The sequence below is a fragment of the Melozone crissalis genome, unplaced genomic scaffold, assembly GCF_028551555.1.
Source record: "Melozone crissalis strain CALT ecotype California unplaced genomic scaffold, PUWL_Pcris_2 ptg000005l_1, whole genome shotgun sequence".
NCBI lineage: Eukaryota > Metazoa > Chordata > Aves > Passeriformes > Passerellidae > Melozone > Melozone crissalis.
Window position 1 is genome coordinate 61,402,464 of NW_026535783.1, and position 13,710 is coordinate 61,416,173.

Consider the following 13,710-nt stretch of genomic DNA (forward strand, 5'->3'; position numbering starts at 1 on the left):
AGGAAGCTAATGTTTCATTAGTCAGCTAATTTTCATATATTAAAGAAGCTTATATTATGCAAAATGAATACAAAATACTGTAGTGATAAAAAAATTAAACCTGTCAAACAGTGTGCCAGTTTACTAGATGCATTGGTTTTAATAACTGCATCTGCTTATCATGCTGACTGCTGGCAGCCTCTCTGCTGTGCCTGTTTCTCTGACATCACTGGTAGAGTTTCTCTTCTGCTTCTGCATGTTACCTACTCTAATTGCCGTGATTAGAGAAGATAAGGAAGCACTCGCTCAATACAGTTATGCCAGAGTGTTTAAGTAGTGTACTAATCACAGAAATGGATTTGGACCACATCTTGCTTCTCTGTGGCCTGAGGGCATGGTTTCTATGGCAGTTAAAGCACTGATTGTGTAGCAATTAATAATGATTAGTCAGAAAGAAGAATTTGTACTGCTAAATTACATTTAGACAGAGTCAGTTCCAAGAGAGAACATATCCACTTGCATCTCAAAGTTAATTGATTATAAAAGCTGGTTAAATTCTTACCAATTCCATCATCTTGGTGAAATAGATATTCTGAGTTAAACTGAAAAATTTGTATTGCAAAACTAAGATTCTGTAGTGTTTACTTCTTGTCCCACCACCCAAATTTGCATTTCTTCTGTAATAAAATAATATCATGCTCCAAACATTTCCACAGAATTCACAGAATGTCTAGGTTGGAAGAGACCTTAAAGATCATTTAGTCCAGCCCACGCCCTAACACCTCAAGTAAACCATGCCACCGAGTGCCACATCCAGTCTTTTTTTAAACACATTCAGGGATGTTGGCTCCAGCACCTCCCCAGGCAGACCATTCCAGTACTTTATCACTCTTTCCATAAAAAACTTTTTCCTTACATCCAGCCTATATTTCCCTTGGCACAGTTTAAGACTGTGTCCTCTGGTTCTGTCAGTTGCTCCCTGGAGAAAGAGACCAACCCCGCCTGACTACAGCCACCTTTCAGGGAGCTGTAGATGGTGATAAGGTCACCCCTGAGTCTCCTTTTCTCCAGGCAGAACACCCCCAGCTCCCTCAGTTGTTCCTCACAGGATTTGTGTTCCAAGCCCCTCACCAGCCTCGTTGCCTCCTCTGGACATGCTCAAGAGTCTCAATGTCCTTCCCAAATGAGGGGCCAGAACTGGACACTGCACTCAAAGTGTGACCTCACCAGTGCCGAGTACAGGGGGAGAATGACCTCCCTGGTGCTGCTGGCCACACTGTCCCTGATACAGGCTAGGATGACTCTTTTCTCCCTTTTCTCCCTTTTCCTCTCAGATGAGGTAGTCTGCAACAGGCACATGTTTTTTGTCTGGTAATAGGCCCCTGAGAAAATCTCAAAGGAAAGAAAGTTGCCTGTGGCTAAATGTCATATAGTTTGAAGTTTTTCTTTGAACCAGAGAATTATTTCCCATTCATACAACTATGCTGATGCATATGTAATTAAATATACTAAACTGTAAATGACAGTAAAGTGTTCCCAATAGAGACTGCCATCATTAAATTGCAGTGTTTTAAAAATCATGGCAGGTGTAAAGAGCACTTAACTCTTCTTTAATACTTCATTTTAAAATAGAAAATATACCTTTTATAATGTTATTTTTCATTCAGACTGAACAGCCCTCATAATCTGCTGATCTCACTCCCCATAAGTCAGAAAAAATATTTCACCCTAAGTAGTAAAGAGTAATAGTGCAAGTCATTATGTTTGACAAAATTATTTCTTATCTTAATGGAAACTAGTATAGATGAAGCTTTTTTCAGTTTCTTGTAACACTAAGCCTTGGAAATTTACATTTTCTTTGATGGATAAAAAGAGGCTCAAACTTTTCCAAAACAAGATAGCTTCTTGCTGACACCAACAGACAGGCAACAGAGCAACTTGAGTCCTTGCTTTTGATAACCAACATGTTTTCTGAACAGAGATACTAGGACAGATTAAACACTGCCAGGTAATCTATGAACAAAGTGTCGTTCCAAGAAAGGGAACACATGCAGGCAGTTCATATGCAGGCTGGCCAACGTGTTTGAGACGGGCTTTAATGTGACGGACTTTGGAGATGAGATCCAAAATGGCAATGCTCACACCATTCCATCCAATTAGGACACAGACTAGGCCAACCAGAGCAGTGACAAATGTTCCCTAGCTGCCTTCAAGGGTAATAACCAAAAGGTCAGCCACCTCAAGGAGGGGGGTGTGTGTGGTTGTGATAATTCACCAGCACCCTTCTTGGGAGACCTGCATGCCCAGCTACCTCCCTGGAATGTTTGTAGACCAATGCATGCAGCATAGGGAATAAAAAAGCCTTCTAATATGTAATGCTTGGCTGGTTCAAAGAGAGAAGAGCTGTGGATGTTGTCTACCTAGATTTCTGCAAGGCTTTTTAACACTATCTCCCGTAACACCCTCACAAGAAGCTCAGGAAGCATGGGCTGATGAGTGGACAATGAGGTGGGTTGAGAATTGACTGTCAGAGCTCAGAGGGTTGTGATCAGCAGTGCAGAGTGCAGTTGGAGCCTGCAGTCAGCCGTGTTCCCCGGGGCTCAGTACTGGGTCCATCTTGTTCAGTTTATTGATCAGTGACCTGGATGAAGGGACATGGGATGAAGGGACAAGGTTGAGGATGGCACAGGGCTGGGAGGAGTGGTTGATACTCCAGGTGCTCTGTGAGACCTGGACAGGATGGAGAGTTGTGTGGAGAGGAACGTAATGAAGTTCCACAAAGGCAAATTTGCAGGGTCCTGCAGTAGGGGAAGAATAAACCCATGCACCAGTACAGGCTGGGGACTACCCTGCCCATCACAGGATGTTCCAGCAGCATGTAAATGGGTCAGCTAAACTGGCAACACATCTTGGCCAGCTCTGGGTGCAATATGTCCTATGTCTCCATACACATCCATTAGTGAAAACACTGGTTATATAAGGCATTGTTTCTATTCTAAGGAAAGTGGCTTTATGCTTTATTCTGTGAGAAATACTTGTTTTCTCCTAATAAAATCTCTATTTTCCCTTAAAAAAAATTACCTGCAAAAAACCACATTGTGTCCAGACAGATCAAAGACAATACATTTATTAAACTTCGAGAAAAACAAACAAAACACTAACATAGAGAAAGTTAAATAGAAACTGAAAGACACATCTTCTGACCGGCATATCATGGCTTGTGTGACCAGTAAAGTACCAAAATGACATTCTGAGTTTGACTGAGGTATTTAACTATTTTTGGCAATAGAAACAGAGTAAGAAACTTCTTTCAAACACACACATAGGCATTACTTGCATTAGTGTCTACCATCTATGAAATTTTATATGAAACTAAATAATGCAGCTGTTAGAAAATTGTAGCAGCAAATTAGCAGAATATCTAATGCACATTTACCATAAAGTACGTGCTAAACTTAAAAATCCCACCCAGTAGTTGGGCCCAGTTGTGTAGCACTTGGTCACAAAAAGAGCATCAGTGAGTTCAGTTGGAGACATCATAAGCAAGACCTGAATTTGTTGCACATCATACACTTCTCTTCAGGTCAGAGTAAAGAAATGAATGTTCCTATTTGCCCTCTAAGAAAGAACCCTGCTGTGATAAAACCATGGCTTAGGAAGGTAACTCCTGAAACAATAAGAGTTAATTGCAAAGCTCTGTCAGGCTCTTAACATATGCAAGAACAAAGAGAGCTTCCCCACTGAGTTTCAGTTTTCTCTCCTTTTCTTCTGAAAGTGTGCCTAACACGGTCAGAGGAGATGCTGTTAGGCTGCAAAAACGAAAACCACATTTGAACAATACTGCACTTGATCCCCTTGTTCCACTGAAGTATTTTAATCCTGTTATATATTTAAAAATTAACTGCTGGCTAACTTCTGAAGTCCTTAATTTATTTTTTTTAAATAAAGACTTTATGTGGCACTGATTATAAATGATACCTTTGGCTCACGAAGGGCTTCAGAAGTTGGTCAAATATGAAGATACTATGCTGCTAAGTTATCAGAGCTTATTCACGTTTCTCAAAAATATTCAGTGAAAATTTAGTTGCACAGTGCTTAATACTGTGCTCAACAAGATTTTGTTTATAAAAAGTGTATTATTATTATCATTAACTAGATTCTGATGAGGAACAGAATAATTTGCCCAAGTATGCTGTATATTTTAAAATTTTACACAGAACTTTAAATTGCATGTATATTTCTATAATAGTTCCCATAAGAAAGTAATAGAATCTGTTACTTTTAAGTTTCTACAATATTCCAAAAATTTATATAGGTTTCTTTGGAGGTATAAAATGGCTCTGTAAAAACCTATTTTTATTTTAGCTGTGAACAAAATTTTAAAAAACAGAAAATTCCTTTTTAGGACTGCAGCAATTACATTACTTAAATGGGTCACCATAATTGAACAACAATATTTGGTGTAATAGAAAAAATTTATGGTTTTACAACCAAAGTATTAAAATATATTTTACCAATTTACAGAAATCAAAATAGATGTGTTATTTAGTCAAGCTACTTTTGTGTTTTCACCTATATGATCAGTTCCCAACTATTGATATAAAGATCTCTGCCAACAGCAGTTTTTTCCTAAATTCTTACACTTTAAACCACCTGATTTTTAGATTTATCAAAATGCACAATTTAGTGTACATTAAACAGCAATTTCAATGTTTAATTTCACAAAAATCAACACCCACAAGAACAAGACAAAACAGCCTCAAGACAAATTCATAGATAATATTTACAGAACACAATAGGAATATTTTGATGTATATTTTACGCTGCGACATTTCAGATAAAGTTATAGGAACCACGAAAAACTTTTAGACTTCATTTTGGTTTCAGCATACAAGCCCAAAACTGACTCTTTGCTGTGAAACACTACACACACTTAGTGAAAAACAGAGCTATGGCATGATTTTATTCAGCTGGTCTGTGCTCACATAGCCACAAGACGTGTTGAATTCCTTGTCTGGCACTGGCAGGGCGGTGGCATTGAGCACAAGGCCTTGTGGAGACTGAACAATGTGGATCGATGTATAGTCTGCCACAGGCATCTCTGAACTTGGGGCTGCTGCTGTTGAAGCTCCAAAATTAGCAACAGTAGTGGTAAGGCTCTCTGTGGTGAAGTAACCATCTTCATTATAGCCTTGTTCCTGAACACGTGGCTCATTCTCTTCGTGAGAAGTCACAGCAATGCATTTTTTCACATCTGCCTCACAGAAATAGGTGTTGTCCATGGTGAAGCTTGGTTCTGTGCAGCCTTCACGCTGTGCTCTCCCCAGCTTGGATTTCTGCCCTGGTGAAAGAACAACCCTGCCTGCTGGAGTAATATCACTCACTTGAGCGTAAAAGTCAGTACTTGCCAGTGAATTCTGGTTGCTTATCTGGCTATGGACTGATGGACGGGGTGACTCAACGCTGTCTCCAAAGGGTGCCCACAGGTGGCTGTTTTCAGACTGAGTACTCCTATGCTGGCGTTGCAGGTCTGTGTTGGCAAGGCTTGGAAGTGACTCATAATTATCTTGCCTGTCAAGACACAAGAGATCCTCTTCTTTTTCAGTAGTCTTTTTGAACTGATCACTATCAGAGGTGGCATCACATGTGTCGCTTGTGCTGAAGTCTGTCTCTGGAATATCTGGTTCACAACAACTGGCCCGTCCAGAATCATCATCCTTCGCTCCCAAGGAGCTGTGAGATTTCAGATGATCTTCACTCAGGAGCCTGTCAGTGTCTGAGGCTCTGTTCTTTTCATCAGGGTCTTCGATGTCCAACTCAATAAACTCAACCCACAAGTCATCAATGTAGAGCTGTGTCTTGTAGTTGTCATGGCAGGCTAAGATGGAATTCACTTCATCTAGCTTTCCTTTCTACAAGGCAAATAAAAAAGAATTTTATAAAGGAAGTAATAGAAATGCTTGTCCTTTTTATAATGTTGACTTATGTAAAGATGACTTATGTAAAGATGTAGTTATGTAATAATTGCAAAGGGATTAAAAATTATTTTATGCAAACTAATTCTATGGCAACTCCCCAAATGTCAGAATTTTCTTCTACAAAGTTTTTCTGCCTGGGACAACAGTTGTCATCTTCTACTACTATAAAGATTCCCACTGTAGATTTTAGAGTTCGATATTACCTTCAAAAGATCTGGGTCAATCCCTTTAATCTTTGGAACTGGCACAGGAGGAAAAATAAGCATTTTTAACCTGAAAAAAAAAAAAAGGCTTTTAATTGACAGTGGTCTTTTTTGAGGAAGTTAGAAAGAAGACAGGCTTACATTGCATTTATATTTAATTACTCGAAAACTTAAATGTTTGATAATAAAATTTCAAATACTCCTAGGGAAAAGAATATTTCCTCTCATTGCAAATTAAGAAACAAGTTCTCTGCAAGCTTCCTTTTGGAAATCACTTAAATTTATGTGGGAATCCATTTTGGAGTCTGGTCTTTGACAATTCAATGCTGTATAGAAAGAGAGTAAATTCCTAGAGCTCTGTGAATATATTCCCTTTATACATATTTTCAATGCAACCTGATACAAACCTCAGTATGTCGTGACCTTTCCAATTTTTTTTTTCAGGGATACAGTAGCCTTGCATATGCCCAATAAATTTAAATAGGGGAACAGAAAATAGGAATTGGTGGAAAGAGTGAATTACTTTAGAACTAATAAATAAAACTGAAAAACATCTGCAAAAATTTAGGCTAGTATTTTGCCATCTCTATGACAGTTCTGCTTCTTGAATTATTAGTGCAACAAATAATAAAATAATTTGTAATTAAGGCAGGGCGTTACCCTTGTGGAGAAAGGTCTAGTAACTTCCTTGGGCATTTGCAGGCTGTGGAAATACATACTATTCTAATCCTTCATAAAGTGCATTCCTAATTTTTAGGGGACAAAAAACCCCTCCAAACCAAACCACTCCCCAGTTCTTGTTTTCCCTTAATACAACAGTAGCTGTTCATGCCTATCTCCTCCATGTTACCTCTCTGCTTCTTTTGCAAACAGATGAACAAAAGAAAAATTCAAAATTCTCTTTATACTGGGTTAATTGCCTATTTTAGAAAGTAAGGTGTGGAAAGTGGTGAATACAAATTCAGATATTAGCTTTGCTGCCTTTTTAGGGATGTTGGTGAGGTCCAGAGAGGGTAGCAGATGTCTTAAAGAGTGCCTAGAGAGAAATCTAGGCACCTTTGGCTTAACCATGGCATGTCCAAATTCCTCAGATGTTTCTGGTTTTGAGCAGATCCTCAGTGTTCTGCCCAGAAAGCCTACTGAGAGCCAGAAATACAGTAATTTTCCATCTAATCTCTGGAGAGGCAGTGTAAACTGGTTGGGTTCTCAGAGTTTGGACTTGTGCTTTACAGCTGAATCCACAAATCAGGTATTCTGACAGGACTGGGCATTGCTTCTAATGAAACAGACAAAGAATTTTACCACTCACTGCCTGGAGAAGACATTTGGGAGGGAGAACTGTGCTCTGCTCCTTTCTTAGCCTAGCATAATTCAAGCTTTCATCTCTCAGCTCTAATGACCTAAACCTATGGCATCTGTCCTACAGAGACTCGCTCAGAGCCTGTGAGATCATAACTGAGGAAAATATTAATTGGCATCTTTCAGAATCAGAAGGTAACCAAGCATGGATATTTTGCATTATGGAAAACCTATGCAGGCTGCTTCTCTGCAGAAAATATTGCCATTTCACCACTAAATGGCAATGCTTGAAGGAAAGGGTGTACACCTGCAGTCCAGAAAAACTTTCCACATGAGATCCTCAGTAGAGAAAAGCTTCTTCCAGCATTCATGATTAGCGTGGAAGATATTTATAAAATCTGATTAGAGATATGCTTCAGACTTGAGGATTTTCTCACTGAGAAAATTTCTCAGACTGATCCACCTGTTGTTCAGTGTGCTGACCTTAGCTCCTGGTGCTACATGCACATTGCTCCATTCTGACACATCAAGCTTTTGTCATAAATTGTATCAGGAGCCTTGCTCTTAAATCTGGGATTGGGATGCTATTGCAGGGAATGGCTCCCTGAAATTAAACTCTGTCAAAGCATAGAGCTTGCCTAAATAAAAAATTACTGCCTAATGAAAAATTTATTTTTAGATCTGCTCCAAATGCACCAAATTGTTGTAATTTCAGTATGTGAAATGAAATTTCACCATTTTTTGGTATGTGCAAAACTACTCAGTGTTCATTTTCAAAGTGTATACCCAAGACCACTGACAACACCCATGTGTGCACTGGGTCTTGACCATGGTGTTGCTCCATAGTGTATAACAGTACTGATATGACATCCAAGTTGAATTCTGCCAAAACCTACCCCTGAAAACACATATTAGAAGATTAATTAATTTTAACACCTGTTATTTTTATTTATGTTTCATTCTTTCATTTTTGTATATGACACCATTTCATAATTTTTACAAACAATGCAATTCTGTGCTTAGTTGCATTTTATTCCTGTTATCTACAGAAACTGCACTTTATCCACAGAGACCAAATATTGCTCTATGAATCAATCTCTTTCCCTTGGCTTCAAGAAGTAGAGTTTAGTGGAATGGTCTAAGAACAAAATCAAATATATAGACATAGGTTTGTATTAAACTTTTGAACAGCATGTGAATAAAAAATAATATGTTCAAAATTTGACTGAACTAAAAAAAAAAAATTTCAAAGCATAAGTAAATCAATCATGTCAATTCTGCAGAATAAATGTACTGCAGTGAAAGAGGAAGATCAAGATAATCAGATTCCCCATGCTGAAGGCCCCATACATACTAATCTCAGTTATATGTAATTTACAAGAATAGACAAAAATGCTCAAAATTGTTCCTTGTCCCCCATATTTGAAATAATCAAAAGATCTTATTTTTTCCTTTTTTTTTTAAAGCTACAGGTACATAAAATCCAACAAATAAAAAGTCTCTACCTTGGTTGTTTAGACAGCATGATTGAGATCACTGTTACAGCCAGCCCACACACTCCGAAGACAACAACTAAGAACCATGGAAACTCAACTTCTGAAAGAACAAAACATGAACATATAAGCAGGAATGTCACATCTTTAACTTTAGCCTTGTCTTCCACCACTTGAGGATTCCAAAATGGTATAAACTGATGAAAATGTTTGCTACTCAAATGTAAAAGTTCTATGTTCAGCAGAAATAAAAATGGGCTTTTGTCCTAGTTCTGGCCAGCACTTGGATGTTCCTGGATACCACCTCATGTCACAGCCAGGGGCGGATGAAGGGACTCACTGCCTACCAAGAAGAAGGGTGTAACTTCTGATTGAAAAATGTGGTGGCATTGTCTGACATTGCTTGTTGTCTCTGCAGTGAGCATCTCTCACTCAGAGGGTGTGAACCACACTCTCTTTTGCATACTTTTGCTATTAATATTGTGGTATTAATATTATATTAATATTGTGGTATTGTGGTATATTATTATGCTTTTACTGTTTGTTTTCTTATCTCATTGCTGTCTCCAGTAAACTGCTTGTATCTTGACCTGTGATCTTCACTTTTTGTGTTATCAGTTTCAACTCCTTCCCACTGGAGCAGAAAGGGGAAGAGGGACTGAGTGAGCAGGATGTGGTTTGGGAGAGCCTCAGTCACAGCACTGAATTGGGAAGTATCATTCCTAATCCATGGCAGCTTTTGGTCTCAGCAGTTTCCATGCATTTATAAGACCACTGGGACTCCTTGCTAAACCAGACTGATTTCATAAATCTAAACAATATCTTAATAAAGATAATGTTTATAGCAAAACCAGCCATGAGGAAAATGCTTGGAACATGGTATCAAGTAGTCCTGAGGGCATATAATGCCACAGACCATGCTAATACTTGTTCATTCATGCTGAAAGAACATTACTAATAGCACATAAAATCACAAGCAAACTATTTTTCTCTCACAAAAACTAAGGTATGGTGGTGTCAAAAAACATACCACTTCTCTTTCTAAAGGTCAAACATTAATTATTTTGTGGACCAACTGAATCAACTGAAAAAAAGCCCCTTTTATTTACCTCGCAGGTGGCTACAAAGAATTTAGAAATTATTGAAATAAGCAGTTTAGTAGAAATTACGAACAATGCTGATAAATGAAATGTTTTATCTCTTAAATACTAGCAATTCCATTATTCTTAATATTACATTGTAAACTACAAAGCATAGAGAAATTTTTTCTAGCTTTAGTCTTAGATTTTTCTAATTTTTTTATAATTTAAAATTTCCTACAGAAATGTCACTCTTATTTTTTTGGGCCAAGGAACACTGGACAGAAAGCTTTAAAACTCTTATTTACCTTCTGTACAATGATCACATCCAATGCCTATTTGAGAAAATGATACATAGAGGATTTCACTGAACTCCCCAAATTTTTCAGAAGTTCGTTGTCTTGATCGGATTCGTATCTCATAATCTCTTGCTGTCTTCAGAGAGTACAGTGGAACCATTGTTGAGAGCCTGGGTTTTAACTGTAAAGACAGAAGAACTGTGATTTATTTGTTTGAGTTGTACTGGAAATTTTACAATGTTGCTTATTTCTGAAGGCATTTTTGCTACTGGGCATTTTAAGGATAGCACAAGAAGAGTTCAGAGAACATTCACACCATTTACTGTCAACTTAGTAGTCATCAGGCATTTCTGTGATTCAGGGGACCAGAAGCAGACAATCCAAGCTCTGAAGATACAGTCAGTGAAGAAAGGCAGCTTCCCCCAGTTACATACCATAAGTAGGTGGTGTGAACATCTTTCACTGATCTTTCAGGTTGTAAATACTTTTTACTGTTATAACACAACATTACTGATTACAGAATGCCAAAAATGCTGTTAAAATAACACAGGAGTTCTAAATTACTGCAATCTCCACTATGGGTTTAATGGTTATAACCAAACATTTTGCATGTTATAAATGTTTTTATTTGGTGAACAATCAAAATCTCCAGCTATATACAAAATGTGATAATGGAGACTGTGTGACAGCTGGCATCAGATTATGGTCTTTGAAACTTCTATATTAGCTGAAACATACTTAGATACTGCTGAATATGAAAATGTTTAGGAAATCATACTGGAGGTCGTAATAAGTAAAATTTCTGCCTTTTTCTATTATACCTCTATATGCATTTTCATTCCAATAACCCTACAAAAGTATACAAAATAAGGAAAATGTGCTCAAAATAGAAATCAAAGTGGCAGATATTATATTCTACTTTTACTTTAGAATCAAATATGATACCAGAAAAAAAGCATCATGGCTAGAACTTAAAATATCTGGACAACAGCTGCCTTTGGGATTTTGAAGGAAGCTTCAACAACATAGTCTTATAATCTCTATAGCTGCATAACCTCAACTTGAGACAATATTTGTTGGTAGGTATGATCTCTGGAGTTGTCTGATCCCTGGTGACTCCTGACTCCAATGTTCTTACAACATCATCTTACAACCAGTCACATTTTGGAGGAGACAGACTGCTCTTCTCTCGTAGTAGTTGAGCATTGTGGAGAACCACAGCTGTACATCACCAATGTTTTTAATATGTGTAGAATATCCATTTGGAAATCATTGGGAAGGATATTTCATATATACCTATTTCATGGTATTAAGCCATAAAGAAATAGTTGACTGAAGTTTTACGGATAAGTTTACACACATCCCAAATAATGGTCTTACTTGGAAAAAGCCAAGAAGAATAAATCAGAGCCTTTATGAAAGACTCCTGGATGGAGCAGGATGTATGGAGTGGGGAAAGTTCAGCAAGAAGTGAAAGGATGAACAAACAGCATTTGTCATAGATTAATTCAAGTAAAAGTCATATGAGAGAGACATCATAAAAGGTAATCAAAAATTTATCTCCGTCTCATGAACACCCATTATGTCAGGGTGGATTTTATTCATTTAGAACGTTTCTCAGAAAATAATTTTGGTCCTCTTATCACTATAACTTACTGTTTTAACACTTACTAATTAATGTTTAATCTTCTTTCAATTTAGAAATTATTTATTTTCAACTAGTAAATATATTGAGAAAACAATAAAGGCTGTGCATGAAAAAGCAATGAATCATCCCAAAAAATCTAGAAAAATTACAAGCAAATCTTAGTAAGGAGGGACTTAGTACCATAAAAGGTACTATAAATTAATTTTTTTTATTAGTTACATGTACAAAGCATTATGGTGTATTTAAGCAGTCAAGGATTATCCTTTGTGTAAAAAACTAGTAATAAGTAGACATGTATAACTTGACCATGTATAAGCAGACATTTATGTCTTAATGTGCTTCAACATTGATTAGAGAAGGCATTTGTAGCAAGGAATCCAAAGAGTGAAATTGTAGCATTGCTCCAATGCTGTCATTCAGAATTTGCTTTTGTCCTAGGCCAGACCAGGATTTTGTTCAGAAATTTGTCTTTTGTACTCTCATATATAAGTCTCAGTGAATTATGCCATGTTTATATTCCTAAGATGAAAGGCTTACAAAACCTTCCACTATACACAGGTTAAGTCCAACATAATCTATAACACTTTGTCTCTTGACGCAAGTATCACAATCAGGAATTCCTTATCTGTGTTCAGAAAGAAGACTGATCTTCAAATCTTTCCTCTCCTGAGAAGAACTATTCTCAAAGCGTTCTGGGATTATTGACAGTACTGGAGCAAGAACAAAGCTTTATTAGGGTATTTATATGACTGATATCAAAATTCTTATTTAAAAAAACATTAAAATGGTGCATTTTTAGAGACATACCTGTATTCTGCTTTTGAACATTTGCAGATTTTCAGCTTCTTAAAGATTATTGATTTACTGCCTAAACTTAACACATTTCACAGGCTTTAAAATAGAAGCTAATATACTAAGTATATATATATTAAGAGGCTAATATATTAAACCAGTATACATAGAAAGACAGAGAATTAATAGGAAAAATCATTACAGACATTATAGGCCTGTTTGGCTGTAGACTTGTTAATAAGGACTAGGTTAAAGAGAAAATACTAACACTGGGAAGGACCAGAAGTGAGGAGTGAGCCAAGGTCTTTTGCAGGGGAAGGCAAACAAACCAGTTTGACTACATTTCAACAGGTAAATCTGGCTATGTTCAAATTGTTGGAATTTTACTTTTGTAGTTAATGACAAATTTGTAACAGTATTTTCTGGATTTTTTTTCTGCCAATTAACTCAGTTCATATTAATAAGAAAGCGATGGAAGAATTCTGCTCTGACACAATGTTCTTACTGAATTGAATAAGAGCTCTCCATATGCAAACATGCCATGACACACTGGAATTTAGCCTATGCATTCAGGTAAGAAGGGCACAATATCTTACCTGTAACAGAAAAGCTAACTACATGAGAAGTTAAGTGATTTTCAAAAAGTAAGCTTAAAATATTTATAATATATTATTTTATATTTTCACAGACTATCCCAAAACTTCCTGTTGATGTCTGGCATGGAATCTGTAAGTCTTATCTATGTTACATTATTTTTATTTGCTTATTGTATCAAATTTTAAATTGTAACTCAAAGTCAGTTCCTTCCTTTCCTTCCTTTCTTTCCTTTCTTTCCTTCCTTCCTTCCCTCCCTCCTTCCCTCCCATCCATCCATCCATCCATCCATCCATCCATCCATCCATCCATCCATCCATATTATAAATTTACAGGTACTCTGAAG

General features: G+C 37.1%; 1 protein-coding gene across 3 annotated transcripts in view; it reads right to left on the minus strand.

The window, feature by feature from the left end:
- Positions 1 to 3,086: 3,086 nt before the first annotated feature.
- Positions 3,087 to 13,710, minus strand: part of GHR (growth hormone receptor) — a 117,296-nt gene continuing 106,672 nt past the window's right edge. For all 3 annotated transcript variants that reach the window (XM_054283861.1, XM_054283842.1, XM_054283853.1), the window contains exons 7-10: positions 10,340 to 10,511; positions 8,965 to 9,055; positions 6,161 to 6,230; positions 3,087 to 5,891 (exon numbers count right to left, since the gene is read on the minus strand). In XM_054283861.1, coding sequence (XP_054139836.1) covers positions 4,929 to 5,891; positions 6,161 to 6,230; positions 8,965 to 9,055; positions 10,340 to 10,511 — 1,296 coding nt within the window. In that variant the 3' untranslated portion in view covers positions 3,087 to 4,928. The remainder of the gene's footprint in view (positions 5,892 to 6,160; positions 6,231 to 8,964; positions 9,056 to 10,339; positions 10,512 to 13,710) is intronic.